The sequence below is a fragment of the Sprattus sprattus genome (assembly GCF_963457725.1).
Source record: "Sprattus sprattus genome assembly, chromosome: 13".
In the NCBI taxonomy this organism is placed as follows: domain Eukaryota; kingdom Metazoa; phylum Chordata; class Actinopteri; order Clupeiformes; family Clupeidae; genus Sprattus; species Sprattus sprattus.
The window spans coordinates 27,983,129-28,000,628 of NC_137911.1; the positions used below are offsets into that span (position 1 = coordinate 27,983,129).

Genomic DNA, 17,500 nt, shown 5'->3' on the forward strand with positions numbered 1-17,500 from the left:
GCCAAGGCTAAGGGCCAATGATGCAATGAGTCTAGGGGCGCAGATAGCACTGGGGACGGGGGGGGGACATGTCCCCCCCCAGATTCATAGTGACACGGATCCGTCCCCCCCACTCTCCCTACGTAAGGCGACAATCATCAGTTAATAACTCTGCACAGCTGATTAGGCGATGTTAGCGTCCCCCCCAGTTTAAAAATCCCATCTGCACCGCTGAATGAGTCTGTTGAAGGGACATGAAAATGAAGGGCTTTGAAAATGTTATTGTTCTCTTATCTGCCATAAGTGTATTTTTCTGTGGATTGCAGGTAAGCCAACAGCACTCTTCTATACCAGGAAGCTAAATGTGCTCAACTCTATGTCACTTACATGCTACTAGTACTAAATAAGTCAAACCTTCTAGGGTCGAACTACTAGTGTGAGTTTGAGTAAAGCATGGCAGTTGGTTCATCCTTAGCGCTGGCGCTAGCAAATGTTGACTCTTCCTTGAATGAAACACCTGCCACGTTGCCAGCACACCATAATGCATTATGTCAGAAAGCAGACAGATGTTCTGTTATGACTGTTTGAATCTGAGAGCAAGTGTTGCGGTTTTTTATTAAGTCTTTTCAAATCAGGAGACATGATTAGTCTGTTCCTGCATCTGTGCTGGACAGCTGGGGTCAACTACTCAAGGCAAGAAGGTAATTAGCAGTTCCTGTTATGGTGATGAATCAGCCCTTTAACCTGCATATGTTATGTGAAGAATCAGCCCTTTAACCTGCATATGTTATGTGAAGAATCAGCCCTTAAACTGAATATGTTATGCGAAGAGTCGTCGCCGACCAACCAGTGCAGTGCAAAATCAGCCAATAAGAGTGCAGAGGCCTTTGACCTTTGACCTAACAGGAAGGCATATCTTGTGAGAACTTCACAGGATGCACAGAGTTAGAGTACAGACTTCTCAGAGACACACATTTGGTTTGGTGAGATATTTTATTTGAATCCTTCAAATTCCAGGAACACTGGAGTTTACATGTACAAGTGTGCTTGCATCCATATGCTGACACGCATACACACACACACACTAACGCACGCACATACACACACACACACACACACACACACACACACGTTCTCACATCCACGCACATAGTCAATCACACTTGCATAACACACACACACACACATGCATTCACACATTGCAATGAGAGCACATAGAGAAAAAGAGAGCGTGAGTGAAGTTTACAGCAATTATACACAATTAGGAGCCCAGTCAGTAACCTGTAAGAGCTTTGAAGGAACCTTATGAAATCTTCACCTTTTTTTGGCATCCGCTGTGGTTCACATCCCAGTCCAAAGATGTTGATTGGACGCGTGGCGCGTGGAGTAGGAGTGTCCGCATGTGAAGGATCCCAGCACTGAGGGGCCAAATGAAGTCGAGTCTCAGTACTGAGGCGTGTATGTGCTATTCTTCTTCTCTGTGTGTGTGTGTGAGTGTGTGTGTGTGTGTGTGTGTGTGTGTTTGGAGTGTGATGCTCCTGCGACATGTGCATGCACATGCTTTATTATGTGTGTGGAAGAGGTATGAGTGCAGGGTAAGAGTGTATGTGTGTGTGTGTGTTTGTGTGTGTTAGTGTGTGTGTGTGTGTGTGTGTGTGTGTGTGTGTGTGTGTGTGTGTGTGTGTGTGTGTGTGTGTGTGTGTGTGTGTTAGTGTGTGTGTACATGTGTGTGTGTGGGTGTGTGTTAGTGTGTGTGTGTGTGTGTGTGTTAGTGTGTGTGTGTGTGTGTTAGTGTGTGTGTGTGTGTTAGTGTTAGTGTGTGTGTGTTAGTGTAAGTGTGTGTGTGTGTTTTAGTGTTAGTGTGTGTGTGTGTGTGTGTGTGTTAGTGTGTGTGTGTGTGTGTGTGTGTGTGTGTGTGTGTGTGTGTGTGTGTGTGTGTGTGTGTGTGTTAGTGTGTGTGTACATGTGTGTGTGTGGGTGTGTGTTAGTGTGTGTGTGTGTGTGTGTGTTAGTGTGTGTGTGTGTGTGTTAGTGTGTGTGTGTGTGTGTGTGTTAGTGTTAGTGTGTGTGTGTTAGTGTAAGTGTGTGTGTGTGTTTTAGTGTTAGTGTTAGTGTGTGTGTGTGTGTGTGTGTGTTAGTGTGTGTGTGTGTGTGTGTGTGTGTGTGTGTGTGTGTGTGTGTGTGTGTGTGTGTGTGTGTGTGTTAGTGTGTGTGTGTGTGTGTGTGTGTGTGTGTGTGTGTGTGTGTGTGTGTGTGTGTGTGTGTGTGTTAGTGTGTGTGTGTGTTAGTGTGTGTGTGTGTGTGTGTGTTAGTGTAAGTGTGTGTGTGTGTGTGTGTTAGTGTGTGTGTGTGTGTGTGTGTGTGTGTGTGTGTGTGTGTGTGTGTGTGTGTGTGTGTGTGTGTGTGTGTGTGTGTGTGTGTGTAGTGGATTTTCAGCAGACTGGAGACGCTCCTCTTGGCACGCTGGAGAGGAGAGAGAGAGGGGAACAGAGGCTGGCATCGCGACCTCTGACCCCTCCTACTCCCAGATCCAAAAATCCCAATCTCCCACAGCAGGGTTCCCTCCCAATCACAGATTGTCATGGAAACGCTGGAATGTCCGACTACCAACTACTCATTTACATGGATGACTATTAATGGTTACCTATGAATACATAGCATCGTAAAAGAGCTAAAGTCCACCTGTCGGTCGCCTCCTTTCCGTCCTCTAGAAAAGTACAAGTAGTTCAGTCGAAACTACGCGCTAGGTTGAAGTGAAAACCCTGTAAAATATTGAGATTTTTTTTTTTTTCGTATCAAGGCACAAATTCAGCCATGAGGAGAGAAAAGCGAGATACGTTAATTATCGATTTCTTTTAAAATCACTTCCTGTTGTCGACGACCTCTGTTTCCACTTGTTCCGAATTTAGATGACGTCTGTCAGTTTTTTTGTTTGTGTGTGTGTACATATTTATAGATAGATATAGTATATTTTCCCTGTCAGCCAAGATAGCAGATGCACCACATGTTTAGGCCAATGACCTTGCCCTTTTCAGCAGACTGAAAGTAAGTTCGAAACCGTCGCTCTGATCGCGATTTGAAAAACCGCTAGCACAACCATACCCTGAGCGTTTAGCCCTAGCCTGAGATAAATCAATCGAGCTCATTGGCTGGCTGATTGTACTTAGCGATGGTTGAGGACACACCCTTTTATTGACCCTACATCATCTCCGGTACGCACTGACAGCCAAGGTGGGCCAAGATCGTCTGGCAGCTGATACATAAGCCTGTGTTGAGTTCACTCCAAACTGAATTCATCTCTGTTTTACAATATCAAATTTCTGAGATTAACAGTGGAGCAAAAAAAATTATAACTGGAAAGTACTTTAATGGACCAAAACATACAGGATGTTGGGCTAACTGTATTTGTTCTTTGGGGGGGGGGGGGAGGGTGGAGTCTATAAAATGTAATTCTCCAAAGCAAACTGGGGCTGGTGCTTCCTTCAGCATGTGCAATGTGTAACTTGATATGCATGGACCACACATGCTCTCAACAAACCAAATAGATTTAGATGGACTCATCCAACCTGTGTACGGCATGTGCTCAGAGGGCTTGTGTGTGTGTTTGTGTGTGTGTGTGTGTGTGTGTGTGAGAGAGAGAGAGAGAGAGAGAGAGAGAGTGAGATAGAGAAAGCGAAAGAGAGAGAAAGAAAGAAAGAAAGAGACAGAAAGTGTGTGTGTGTACGAGTGGTTTTAAGCACGGTGACATCATCGGTCATTTGTTACCTGTTTTCTTTTAAAGAAAATTACATTTTACATACTCACAGACACTGTGAGAAATACTTAATTTTTTCTGAAATCTGATTCTGGAGAGGAATTGCAGATTCTAATTTCATACTCTCCGGTGTGTGTCCCGATTTTGTCCGTGTTGGAGAAGCACGGGTGCGTGTGTGTGATGAGAATCTGCACTCACGTTGGTTGAGAGAGAAAAGCTGGCAGCTGAATTCTTAGTGCAAATATAGCATGTCTGTTCACACACATACACACACATGCACAATGCGCTAAACACAAAGGAGGGTCGGGATGCGCGTGTGGAGTGACCCTCAAAAGACCTATTCATTCCCCTCTCTCGTAAAGTCGAACGTAGTCTCGAACTGGAGATGGGAATTCCGTGACGACAAACTTAGTGGTGCAGAGCTGAAACCAAACCGAAACTGTAAAGGGAATGCCATGTTGAAAATTCACTTTCTAAAAGGACGAACTCAGAAGCAGGACGTGGTTTTAAACAGACACAAGCTCGTGTCTGACCCTGGAGATGACTGACAAATTTCACGGGATGCAGCAACACAAAAAAACATTCCTTTTTTTCTCGGATTTTGCTCAGGGCTTATTTTTTTTCTCCCTTTTTTTAAAAGTCTGGGTTAGTTGTTGGCATGCAGAAAGTGTCTGTGTGTGTGTGTGTGTGTGTGTGTGTGTGTGTGTGTGTGTGTGTGTGTGTGTGTGTGTGTGTCTGTGTGTGTGTGTGTGTGGGTGTATGCTCATGTGTGTGTGTGGGTGTGTGTGAGTGGGTGTATGCTCATGTGTGTGTATCTGAGTGTGTGTGTGTATGTGTGTATGTATGGGTGTCTGCTTCTGTGTGTGTGTGTGTGTGTGTGTGTGTGTGTGTGTGTGTGTGTGTGTGTCTAAGTGGATGAGCATGAGTCTCCCTGTAGGGGGGGGGAAGCCATTGCGTGATGAAGATCAGTCTCTGCGATCCGTGTTTGGCACAAATGCAGGTGCTGAGTCGAGTTGTGTCTTAATTCTCTGGACTAATGTTAACTAGACTACCTCTATGAATGAACAGAGTAAAAGCCAAGATAAAGATAAATTATTAATAAATTACATTTCTTTTTAAACATTGGTTCTTCTCTTTTAAATTATAATTTTCTTTTTTTGTCATTTATATATATATATATATATATATATATTATTTATATAGGTATTTATATTTTTATATATTCAACTGTATGTACACTGAAAACAACCTCCTTCCTGTTTTGGGGATTTGTTCCTTCCTCCTCCGAGTAAGTCACAATTAAACGATGGCCGACACGCAGCAACTCCTATGCCAGACAGACATGGCGAGTAGAGCCCAGAGTGACCAGCAGGGGAGGGGGTTGGCTGGCTACTTAACCAGCGTAGTATAGCCAGTAGACCAGGTTGAAGAAGCTGAAGAAGCACGGGAAGATGACGCGCGACCACTTGTCAATGGCGTTGACGTCCGTCAGGTCGGGGATCTTCACCTTGAGCTGCGAGGCCCGGCGGCGCAGGCGGCTCTTCTTGGGCGCGATCGGCCGCTCCAGCGACGGGGTGGGCCGGCCGTAGAGGTCGCGGCCCGTCATTGGCTTGCGGTACTGGATGCTGGCGCTGTCGTAGGAGAACATGGTGTTGGTCCCTCCCAGGCCCCCCAGCATCTCCACCCCGGTCATCTCGTTCCGCAGGTCCATGTTGGCCAGGTGGATGTTCCCATGAGCGTCGACCTGAGAGAGAGAGAGAGAGAGAGAAAGAGAGAAAGAGAGGGATATAGAGGAAGAGAGAGAGAGAGAGAGAGAGAGAGAGAGAGAGAGAAGAGGAGAGGAGAGGAGAGAGAAGGAGAGAGAGGGTTGAGGGGTGAAGGGGTGAAGACGAAAGGCACAGGGAGAGCCGAGGGTAAGAGAGGTGAGAGATGGGTAGAGATAGAAGAGAAGAAAGAGAGGGATATAGAGGAAGAGAGATGATGAGAAGAAAATAAGAGAGGAGTCAGGAGTAAGGCAACAGGTCACAATGACAGTGGGAAGACACCTCCATGTCATACATACCCAGTGAGAATGGCAAAAGGAGACACCTACATTTCATACATACCCAGTGAGAATAGAGAAAGGAGGTAAAACCTATTGTGTACCTAGTACAGACACAAGAGGAGGGGGAATAGCCATCAATTCATAGAATATTTTCAGTGCAAACAGACATAATTTGGTGATACTTGCATTAAATCACACACATATCAACACTTATGTGCTCTTTTTAAGGGTTCTCATTAAGTCGCTAGAGTTTTTCTTGATGAGCTAGGCAAACTGTTGTTGGCAATTTGTACGGATTTTGATTGTTTTATTATATTTCATCTTGCCTGTAGATAATTCCAGAAGATAGTTATGCTCAGGCACTAAATGCTCTACCTCCTCCATAACACTGTATGTACAGGACCCAGCTCACCCTCTTGGTGATACCCTTGACCTTGTAATCACAAAGGGTCTCAATATCTCTACAACCGTCAAGGACTTGGCCTTATCTGATCGACTCTGTGTGTTCTTTGATGTGTTTAAGTCCCCACGCATTCTGATCTATGACTGTAGAAAGAGTCATAAATGATCACACAAGAGCTCTTTTTTGGCAGGCACTTTCAAGGACCTCAATTCAAATGTCAGACTCTGACGATGATTTGCTGATTCAAATTAATATTATGGAGGACATTTAGGACAAACAGAAAGCATCACGAAACAAAACCCATTTGTTAAACTCATAAAAAGTGAGTGTAGGAAGACTTCAGATCCACTATCAAATCCATAAAGAGATGCTTCACACATTAACTAACCCCCCTTCACAGTTGGCGCCTGAACTTCTCTATGCTAATAAGTGCAGTGAGTTTGAGTCTTATTTCAAAGGTAAATAAACAGCAACACAGAGAAGGAAACTCAATTTGATTTTGACAGAATTTAAATAGATAGATAATCGAAATCTGAAAAAAAAACAGTACAGAATCTCAACTCTTCCACATGCTACTTGCCTACCAACAGCTGTTAACAAATAATAATATAGGTGCTTCTATAGTAAACAATTACTGGCCCATACTTGGCAAAGGTTGAAAAGGTACTTTATAATGAACTAAACACCTTCAAATGGCTATTTTGATATATTTCTGTCAGGTTTCCATGCTAAGCACGCCACAGTACTGAAACAGCTGTCATTAACATCAGCCCTAGTGTTATTGGACCTTAGTGCAGCCTTGACACTGCAGATCATAATATATTACTACACAGACTGGAACATTGGGTTTGATCATACTTGCCATTGGAAACTATATCTCAACAAACAACATCCTTGACCCGTGGTGTCCCCCAGGGGTTTATCTTGGGGCCTTTATTATTCAAACTTTATAAGCTCCCACTTGGACCACTCTAAGGTCCAAGGCCTTTTAGACTTTTCTAAGTTGTCTGACATGCCTTGATGTTTTTGTACATTTTGCTTAACTAAAAACATTGATGCACAAATGGAATATATGATTCTATTCTAGAAGACCTCAGCAATAATATTAGAAAAGGGTTCAATGTTTCCGTGGTTGTTCTTTTTATGTCTCTAAGACGAAAACTCAAAAATAAAAATATCCCGGACGAGGGATATAGACCTTTTAGTGTTAATAAAGACAATTCCATTGCTTATCATGGCTTTTCTGACTATGGTCCCCTAGAATCTTTTTGTCAGTGCATTAAACAAATGAACAGCTGGATTTCATCAAAATCCTTTAGCGGAATAAGAACAAAACTGATATAATCTTTTTGGGTAAAAATGAGTCGGGATTTAGGATTGTTACTCATCTTGATACAAAAGAACTCAAGTGGACACTGTTTTAAAAAACCTTTGTATCTTAATTTATTGAGAACTCAATTTAAATAACCATGTGAATGCAATAGCTAAATCAGCTTTTTACCGTCTCAAAAACACAGCCACATTAATCAAATTCTTTTTCAAAGACGATTAAGCACTGCTGCTTGTTTATAAATCACTAAATGGGACAGGACCAAATTAGCCCTCGTATTGTTTCAGCAGTACACATCTGCTAAACGTCTCAGATTACTGGAGAGAAATCTGTTGGTGATACATACTGTCAGAACTGAACATGGAGAAGCAGCTTTTAGCTGCTATGCTACTCAGCTCTGGAACCAACTTCCTCAGGCCAGCAAAGGTGTTCCAACTGCAGCCAGTTTCAAATATAGACTTAAGGCTAAACTGTACTCAGATGCTTTGATTGAATGCACTTTTTATTTATTTCCTTTATTATACATTTATTTGTTCTATGTTCCTTTAGCTTTCTTTTAATCTCTTATTTTTCTATGTTCTTTCATCTCCTTGTTTAAAAAGGACTTTGAATGACAAATGTGTATTAACTGTGCTATACAATTAAATCTAACTTGCCGATTTGTTCATTCTGACCTGGGCCCATATCTATGTGGAAAGGCATCCAGTATAGACTAATGGGATCTATTGGGACCTCTTGTTTAAAACATGCTCAAAATGTAGTGATACCCTGTACTCGAAAGACATACATCTTAAGCCATATTCAGACAGGATTAGTTATATATTGGAAGGCAAGTAAAGTCACTGCATCTCATCCAATTTCATCCAAATGTCACTGATTTACTTAAACTAATTTAAACTTTCTATATGTTCTGCGGAATTCGTAATACCCTGCATAAATAATCCCAGGCAATGACAAACTCTTGAGAATAGACATGTTGGTAAATACTTCATTAGGAGTGGTAGGGGAGTGCTAATGGCCATTTCATCTAGTGTGACACCAGCGGTCCCATTAGTACTCAGATTAAAATAAGTAGATACAGGGGGGTACTGTAGCTCACACAGTAGCCTCGACCACATTCGGGATTGAAGCTCAAGGAGGTCACGGGTTTGAATCCGGCCCAATGCAATTTCTCCTGTCCACTCCCCACCTCTTCTCCCTATCATTTCCTGTCCAACTCTGCACTAATCTATCCATAAAAGGCCTAAAATAAATAAATAAATAGATACAAAATTGAAAGCCCATTACGCTGCGCTGGGTGTGCCCCAAGATGGGCATGTCCGCACTATTCTGACTAAAATGTGGAAATAAAACGTCACACTGCATGAGCACCCATTTTGACCATGTCTAAATAACATTAAGTCCACCTTACGCTTACATTTGACAGGACCGTGCATGAAGACCAATAAACTATGCAAAAAAAAAATCGGATTCCCTGTGACAGGTCTGTGCAAGATGCTAAGAACCAATTAGGCACAGAAGAAAAACCGCCAGACAGCTTGGGTGCAATTTTCATCCCTTTTGGAAATGCAAGCATCGGAAATACAAGCTCATGTTTTTGCATAAGTAAGTAAGTTCACATGACTTCCACATGAAAAATTCAGTACAGAAGTCTACAGTCTGTGATAACATTCTGATGGCTTTTTAACCTCGAGTAACGTGTGGAGTTAGCACAGTTTATTTAAAGTTAGTTGCCTGTCTGAAAACTGCCTACATGAGAAAAACTAATCAGCACTTAAAAAATGTCTCCATGACACAAATGTCACACACACACACACACACAAACACACCACAGGTCACACACACAAACACTCACACTACAGGTCACACACACACACACACACACACACACTCACACTGCAGGTTTCATGCAGCGTGGTTACAGCATGTCTGGAGTTGGCTGATGCTGTTGGAAGAGATTCAAAGTGCCCAATTACAGGCATACATTTTTTTTAGGATTGCCTTGCAAGATTGTAGATTGTAAGATTTGGCTTGAGGAGAAAGAAGTTAAACCCAAACAACTGTGTTTCCGGGGTGTAAAAATGTAGGGCCGTATGTACGAAGAGTGTTTTTCTCTTAGACTGCGTTTGACTTGGCTAATCGCATGTTGCTCAAGTGCGACTAATTAAGCCCTAATTTACGACGGGTGATCATCCAAGAGGCGTTCAAATGTTAGTCACCTGGGACGAAGCGACAATGAAAAGATTTAGACACACACACACACACACACACACACACACACACACACACTCACACTACAGGTCACACACACACACACACACACACACACAAGCGACAATGAAAAGATTTAGACATCCGTGGGGGCTTGTTTCATGGGTGTCTAATGCAGTTGGCCAAATGAATGCACTGCGTGTACTTGAGTTTGCTCAAGAGGAGATACAAGAACAAGTGTGGCAGGCACTGTGGCGCAACCAGTAGCCCCGACCACATTCAGGCTTAATGCCCATGGAGGACACAGGTTCGATTCCGGCCTGATGTCATTTCTCCTGTCCACTCGCCACCTCTTCTCCCTCTCATTTCCTGTCCCACTCTTCACTAAAAACTATCAATTAAAGCCAAAAAGCCTCAAAAAATCTAAAAAAAAAAATCAAATCAACTTTATTTATACAGCGCATTTCATACCAGGAGGTAACACAATGCGCCTCAGAGAACTTCTACATTCTACATTAACGTTCAACACCGTACAGCGTGATTTTGTGTGTGTTTCCCCCACCTGGACTTTGTGTGTGTTTCCCCCACCTGGACTTTGTGTGTGTTTCCCCCACCTGGACTTTGTGTGTGTTTCCCCCAGCGTGATTTTGTGTGTGTTGCCCCCACCTGGACTTTGTTGGCGTCCATGCGCTGCTGCTTCTCGTTGGTGCTCTTGGCTAAGTTCTCGGCCTTCTTCTTCTGCAGGTGCGGGCCTCGGCCGAAGAAGATGTAGTTGACGAAGGCGTACTCCAACAGTGCCAGGAACACGAAGACGAAGCAGCCCATCAGGTAAATGTCGATGGCCTTCACGTACGGGATCTTGGGCAGGGTCTCGCGCAAATGTGTGTTGATGGTGGTCATGGTCAGCACGGTAGTGATCCCTATGGGGGACAGAGGAGAAGAGCGTGAGAGGAACAGCTTTGAGGCCCTGTGTGCTGGGACAGAGAGAGGGGGGGGAGACAGAGAGAAGGGGAGAGAGAGAGAGACAGAGTGAGACAGAGAGAGGGGGATAGAGAGAGGGGGGAGAGAGAGAGACAGAGTGAGACAGAGAGAGAGGGGGATAGAGAGAGGGGGGAGAGAAAGAGACAGAGTGAGACAGAGAGAGAGGGGGGGGTAGAGAGAGGGGGGGAGAGAGAGAGAGACAGAGTGAGACAGAGAGAGAGGGGGAGACAAAGAGAGACAGAGAGAGGGGGGGATAGAGAGAGGGGGGAGACAGAGAGAAGGGGAGAGAGAGAGACAGAGTGAGACAGAGAGAGGGCCGAGAGGGGGAGAGAGAGAGAGAGTGAGAAAGAGCGAGAGACAGAGACAGAAAGAGAGACTGATGGTGATTAGCAGGAGAAGGAGATCAAACTGTTCTTGAGGTAAATTATGTAATGCTTATTAAATGACGTCAGAGAAATTATTCAGCGAGGAACTGACAGTAAGAAAAATGCGTCCCTCACTGACTCACACAAGCAGAGAGCTAAGCGAGAGTAACTGTTGAGTGGCAATGACTCTCCCCACCACACACACACACACACACACACACACACACACACACACACACACACACACACACACACACACAAAGACACACACACACACACACACAACACATCTAATGCATTAGAAATATACTCCATATGTATTTGATGGACTATAAATGCAGGATATATTACACACACACACACACACACACACACACACACACACACACACACACACACACACACACACACACACACACACACACACACACACACACACACACACACACACCTAAAGCCACTCGAGCAGCTGAGGCGTCGTAGTTGATCCAGAAGGAGACCCAGGACAGGATGGTGATCAGGGTGGAGGGCATGTAAGTCTGTAGGATGAAGTAGCCGATGTTCCTCTTCAGCTTAAAACTCAGAGACAAACGGGGGTATGAGCCTGCAACACACACACGGACACACGGACACACACATGAACAAACAGATACACACACAAAGGAAGGAAATTAATGAATTACTTGTTTCTATTTTTGGAGGCTAAAATGCAAAACATCTGTTCTGTGTAATCTGTCCAGGACTTTTTGATACAAGTAGATACACCCCCATACACACACTCACACCACAGGTCACACACACACACACACACACACACACACACACACTCACACTACAGGTCACACACACACACACACACACACACACACACACACACACACACACAACCACAGGTCATCATATGGCCCCACTGACCTCATCATAATCATTTCAGCTCTTATTGTGCATCCATCTTCCCACTTTTCACCTATGACCTCAGATGACGTACTACACCACTAAAAGCATTTAAATCACTCTCAAAATGGTAATTCACTATATTACTAAAATCATTCACAGCATTCCCAAATGGACATTTTGATAATATGTTGACTGGCCTATGACAGTATTCCCACAATAGTTGGATTCCTACTAAAAATCCCTTTTGGTGCAAATCTGACACATTTGAAACCACCAGGGACTCCCTTTCACAGGACGTACCTGTGGCAAACACGGCTTTCTTGGAGATGGTTTGGTAGTCGATGATGGAGAACTGAGGCAGTTCGATGTTGTTCACGCCCCTCACTGATTTGCCAGCCTGCCAGTAGAACTCGATGTCGTCCGTGGTGTAGCCGTCTGCAAGCCAAAGAGGAATACATCATCGTTTTAACACCTTGGCACAGGGGTCAGCGGACGGGCTACGCTAAGCACACATCACCACAATTTAAGAGCAGAGAGGGAATGGCGGGTGGTGGTGGGTTAAGAGGATGGACGAGGAAGAGGAGGAGAAGGAGGAGGAGGAGGAGGAGGAGGAGAGGAAGAGGAGGAGAAAGAGGACGAGGAGGAGGAGGAGAAGGAGGAGGAAGAGGAGGAGGAGGAGGAGGTGAAGGAGGAGGAGGAGGAGGAGGAGGAGAAGGGGTGGGGAGCACCAAAAGCAGGCGATAGAGACAGAGAAAGAAAAGTAATGAGAGAGAGATAGCGCAAGCGGGGGGTGGGGGGGGGAGGGACGATGTGATTTGTCTCTTCTGTGATTGTTAGGGGCAGCGCGGGCCGTGAGAGTTGGAGCGGGTCTGGCAGTAATTAACCAGGGCTGACTGTCTCTCTCCGTCCCCACGGACAGCCTGCTTATCTACAGGCCCTCTTCAGCCGCTCCAACTATTAGCACTTTATTAGCAAATACGCTCCCAGCCCCCTTCCCAACCATGAGAAAATATATCAGCCCCAACGTCCTCTGTGGGCAGAGGGCACAAGCGGAGGCAAGTGGCCAATCCCGAGTACAGAAAACGTTTAGAGAGGGACAAATTACAACACAGTACAGGACACGTCCATTTTTTTTTTTTTAAGATTTGTTTTTGGCTTTTTATGCCTGTAATGGATAGATTAGTGCAGAGTTGGACAGGAAATGATAGGGAGAAGAGGTGGGGAGTGGACAGGAGAAATGGCATCAGGCCGGATTCGAACCTGTGACCTCCTTGAGCTTCATTGTGTGGTCGAGGCTACTGTGTGAGCTACAGTGCCCCCCAGGGCATGTCCATTTGATACACCACGCAGCCCAGCCAGATCTCCAATAGCAACGATGGACAGTTCAAATCAAAACATTGTACAGGTTCACAATGATTTCTGTACAGCAGTGGAGGAGATCATGTGGTCCAAAGAACTTTCCACGTATGTGATCTCATTGACGGAAGAAGTGGTGTGCATATTGCGGTTCATGGTATCATTTGTGTTTGGTCAGCCCTGTGTGTGTGTGTGTGTGTGTGTGTGTATGTGTGTGTGTGTGCTTGTGTGTGTGCGTGACCCCAGTCTGGTGATGTGTGTTTTGCTCGCTGACACGACAGGAACATCTGATAACTACAGATGTGTGTTCAGCAGAGCGAGTACCCAATTACTAACACTGTCTGTCACTCCAGCGGAGTGGGAGAGAGACAGAGAGAGAGAGAGAGAGAGAGAGAGACAGAGAGACAGAGAGAGAGAGAGAGAGAGCGAAACACAGTTGTTGGATGAGAAAGATGGGTTGACAGATAGACAAAGATATTGAGAGAGAAACCCAGTTTAATGGCACAGGATGCTACGCCACATGCTACCTTCAAACAGTAATGTTGCTACACTATCCTTACATGTCAGGACCACATGCTTGAGATTTCAGCACGCCACTGCCACTGATAAATCTCCTACCTAATGCTACAAACCTGCTAACATGGCGTGCTTATCTCACAGCACGAGCAGGAACAGATGGAAACGTTGGCAAAAGTGTGAAGATTTGATTGAAATTGAGGGTGAGCCAGGAGAGCACTCCTAACCTGACCTGTGCCAAAAAAATCTGGAGGCTTCACCGGCACGGCACATAACATCTATAAGACTTTTATGGGATGTATGGATGGACGGACTGTGAAACTTTTTGTTTTAAGATTTGTTTTTGGCTTTTTTTTATGCCTTTAATTGATAGGTAAGTGAAGAGTGGGACAGGAAATGAGAGGGCGAGGAAGTGGGGAGTGGACTCGAAAAGACATTGGGCCAAATTCGAACCTGTGTCATCCATGGGCGTCAAGCCCGAATGTGGTCGAGACTACTGTGTGAGCTACAGTGCCCCCCCCAAAACTATGAAACTTTTGGAAAAACAAGAGCATGCTCCCCCCGGGGAAACAGTCCTGGAAGTAAAGAAAACCGTCAGTTACGTCAGACAGCATGTTAACACCAGCACACGCAAAAGCCGTGAACTTGTTTTGGCACTTATTCCTTTCAGGGCAGCGCTACGGAGACTAAAGCTGAAATGGCTTTCAAAAAAGATCTATGCGAGCAAAAATGTTTAAAGGTAATTCTACTGACCTGTTCTGGTAGCTCATAGAAAAACACATGTCTGTGTATTTCAGTAGAAAATACACAATGAAAGTGAAAGTGAAAGTGAAAGTGAAAGTGAAAGCAAAACCTGAACAGCAAGCCAGTGAGAAACTATGGATGACTGTATTAATAGGTAGGTAATGAAACTATGGATGACTGTATTAATAGGTAGTTAATGAAACTATGGATGACTGTATTAATAGGTAGTTAATGAATCTATGGATGACTGTATTAATAGGTAGTTAATGAATCTATGGATGACTGTATTAATAGGTAGGTAATGAAACTATGGATGACTGTATTAATAGGTAATGAGTACTGTGTGCATTTAAACTTCTCATGTTGGTTGGAGCTAATGTTTCACGTGAGAGCACAACATTCTGGCAGCTTCATACTAGGGCCAGTAGGCTGTTTTGTTAAATGAAAGAATTGACTGAATCTTGATTAACTTGGGTGAGGTAAAATGAGAGGAAGAAGAGGCAGCACAGCCTTCACAGCACTGATGGTTTTACTGATGAAATGCATATACCGACCCAGTGGTGTAGTCCACGGAGTATACCCACTTATTTTTCAGTCAGCATTGCGTATACCAACTTCTCAAAACAGGGCATTTATCCTGTGCTGTATGGGCTGTTTAAAAAAAATAAAGAGTATACCCACTTCTCAAAACAGGGCATTTATCCTGTGCTGTATGGGCTGTTTAAAAAAAAAAAGAGTATACCCACTTCTTAAAACAGGGCATTTATCCTGTGCTGTATGGGCTGTTTAAAAAAAATAAAGAGTATACCCACTTCTCAAAACAGGGCATTTATCCTGTGCTGTATGGGCTGTTTAAAAAATAGTGAGTATACCCACTTCTCCAGGGACCACTACACCACTGTACCGACCAACTTGTATTCCTCTAATTTGAACCCTAGAAGACACGCCCTCATGTTAGCTGGAAGTCTACATGAATGCAAGACAATTAAGGTCCCCAAAGAAAAGGCAATGATGCTTTAGCCTCGCCGGCATACTGAGCCAGCTTATCTCACTCATTATTTCTACCTCCTGGTTGAAGAGCTGTGCTAATTAGCAAAAACAGATGGTGTACACAAAAGACAAGGAAGAGCCTCTCTCTTTTTTCGGAAACGCAAAAGGTTCCACCTCTGGGTCAGAGGCATCTGCACAGCCAGAGTGTTTTCTTTTAGCGAGGGGAACCTGAGGAAGGCCCTCGTCAAAAGGCACAGGATAGGGATGTCTTCTAGCATTTTCGACCGATTAGCAAAAAAACGAAAGTCACCGATAGGCAGAAAAAGCGCTGAGATGGACATAGAGGGACTGCCTCAGACATACGTAGGCCTGAATCTTAAATACTCGCACAATCCAGACAAGAATAGGGAAGAAAAAACGTCAGACGTGAACAGTGGTGGCGACTGAATCTGAAACTGCAAAACATGGTTGATTAGCTCACTATTGTCCTTTTTTCCAACTGTGACAAAGCTACTTAGCAACAACTCTCCTGTTTTCCTGAGCTTCTCTTGAAAAAACGTTTCTATTCTCTCATTCTGGATTTTGTCTAGTTGATAAAATAAAATGATTCATGCGCAAGGATTTGAGGAGCCAGACACCTTTTTTTTCCCCAAACTACGGGAATAAAATATATTTTTTTTGTGCCGAATCACTGGCTATAATTGGTATCCAAAAGGGCTGTTCTGAAGGGACGGAGTGCAAGAGGAGTTTTCAGAGGGTGTACCTGGGGTGAATGTTCTTTGGAGAGAGTCTGCCGGGAGACTGGCCATCTGAGCAGCGGCGTGTGTATGCGCGAGGAATGCGAGATGAAGCGGTCGGCGTCTCGCTAAGGCCTGCACTGCATTAGAGTGCTGCAGAAGTGCTGAAGTTTGTCTTTTCTAATCTGCACCGCCTCTCTCTTTCTGGGGTGAGAGCGAGGCCCTGGGGACCTTGCACTAACCTCCAACCTCCATCGCTAACGCGCACCAACGCTAACGCGCAGGTTTTCGGTGCTCACGCAGCACACCCATCAATGCACACACACACACACACACACAAACACACACACACGCACACACACACACACACACACACACACACACACACACACACACACACACACACACACACAATATGTTCTCCTTCTCTCTCTCTCTCTCTCTCTTTCTGTCACATACACACACACACACACACTCAAACACACACACACACACATACACACACACACACACACACACACACACACACACACAGGCATACATACACTTGCGCTGACACACAGGTGTACACAAATACAGTCTGAAAATCGACTTACCGAGACGCAATGAAGAAATTAAAGAATGAGCAAATGTGACTGCAGACTGTGTGGCTGCATACACTGATGTGACACGAATATTGATTCATTTTTGGTGTGTGTGTGTGTGTGAGAGAGCGAGGGAGACTAGGATTTAGGATTTTCCAGACCAACAGCCCTTAGAAGCATTAGAGATGCCCCACCAATCATATCGCTATGGTTACCACAACGTAGGTGACCTTGCACAAACCGCCTCTGTGCCAAGCCTTGTTAGAACGCTCAATTAACCTTAAATTAACCCCCAATTAACCCCTTATTAACGCAATCACATCTCCTTCTCCTCGTGTCACATGACACATCCTCAGCAACCTTTCAGCTTTGAAGCATCAGGCCACCCCCCCCCCCCCCCCCCCCCTTCCTCTCATGATGTCATCAAAGTGCGACGGGGCGAACTCACAGCTCTCTATCTCCAAGGTGCAGTTCTGCTCGTCCAGGGGGTATCTGCGCAGGTCCATCATGCAGGCGGCCGTGGTGGTGATCCTGTTAGAAAAACAGAGACACAAATCACATCAATCTAACTGCGCTCCATCGAAACAAACGCTAACCAATTAATACAGC

The 17,500-nt window shown here is 44.6% G+C and overlaps 1 protein-coding gene across 1 annotated transcript in view; it reads right to left on the bottom strand.

The window, feature by feature from the left end:
- Positions 1 to 5,126: 5,126 nt before the first annotated feature.
- Positions 5,127 to 17,500, bottom strand: part of gabrb1 (gamma-aminobutyric acid type A receptor subunit beta1) — a gene marked incomplete at both ends in the record, with an annotated part of 44,793 nt that continues 32,419 nt past the window's right edge. The window contains 5 exons of the mRNA XM_080850489.1: positions 5,127 to 5,477; positions 10,388 to 10,641; positions 11,519 to 11,671; positions 12,265 to 12,399; positions 17,340 to 17,422. Coding sequence (XP_080706615.1) covers positions 5,127 to 5,477; positions 10,388 to 10,641; positions 11,519 to 11,671; positions 12,265 to 12,399; positions 17,340 to 17,422 — 976 coding nt within the window. The remainder of the gene's footprint in view (positions 5,478 to 10,387; positions 10,642 to 11,518; positions 11,672 to 12,264; positions 12,400 to 17,339; positions 17,423 to 17,500) is intronic.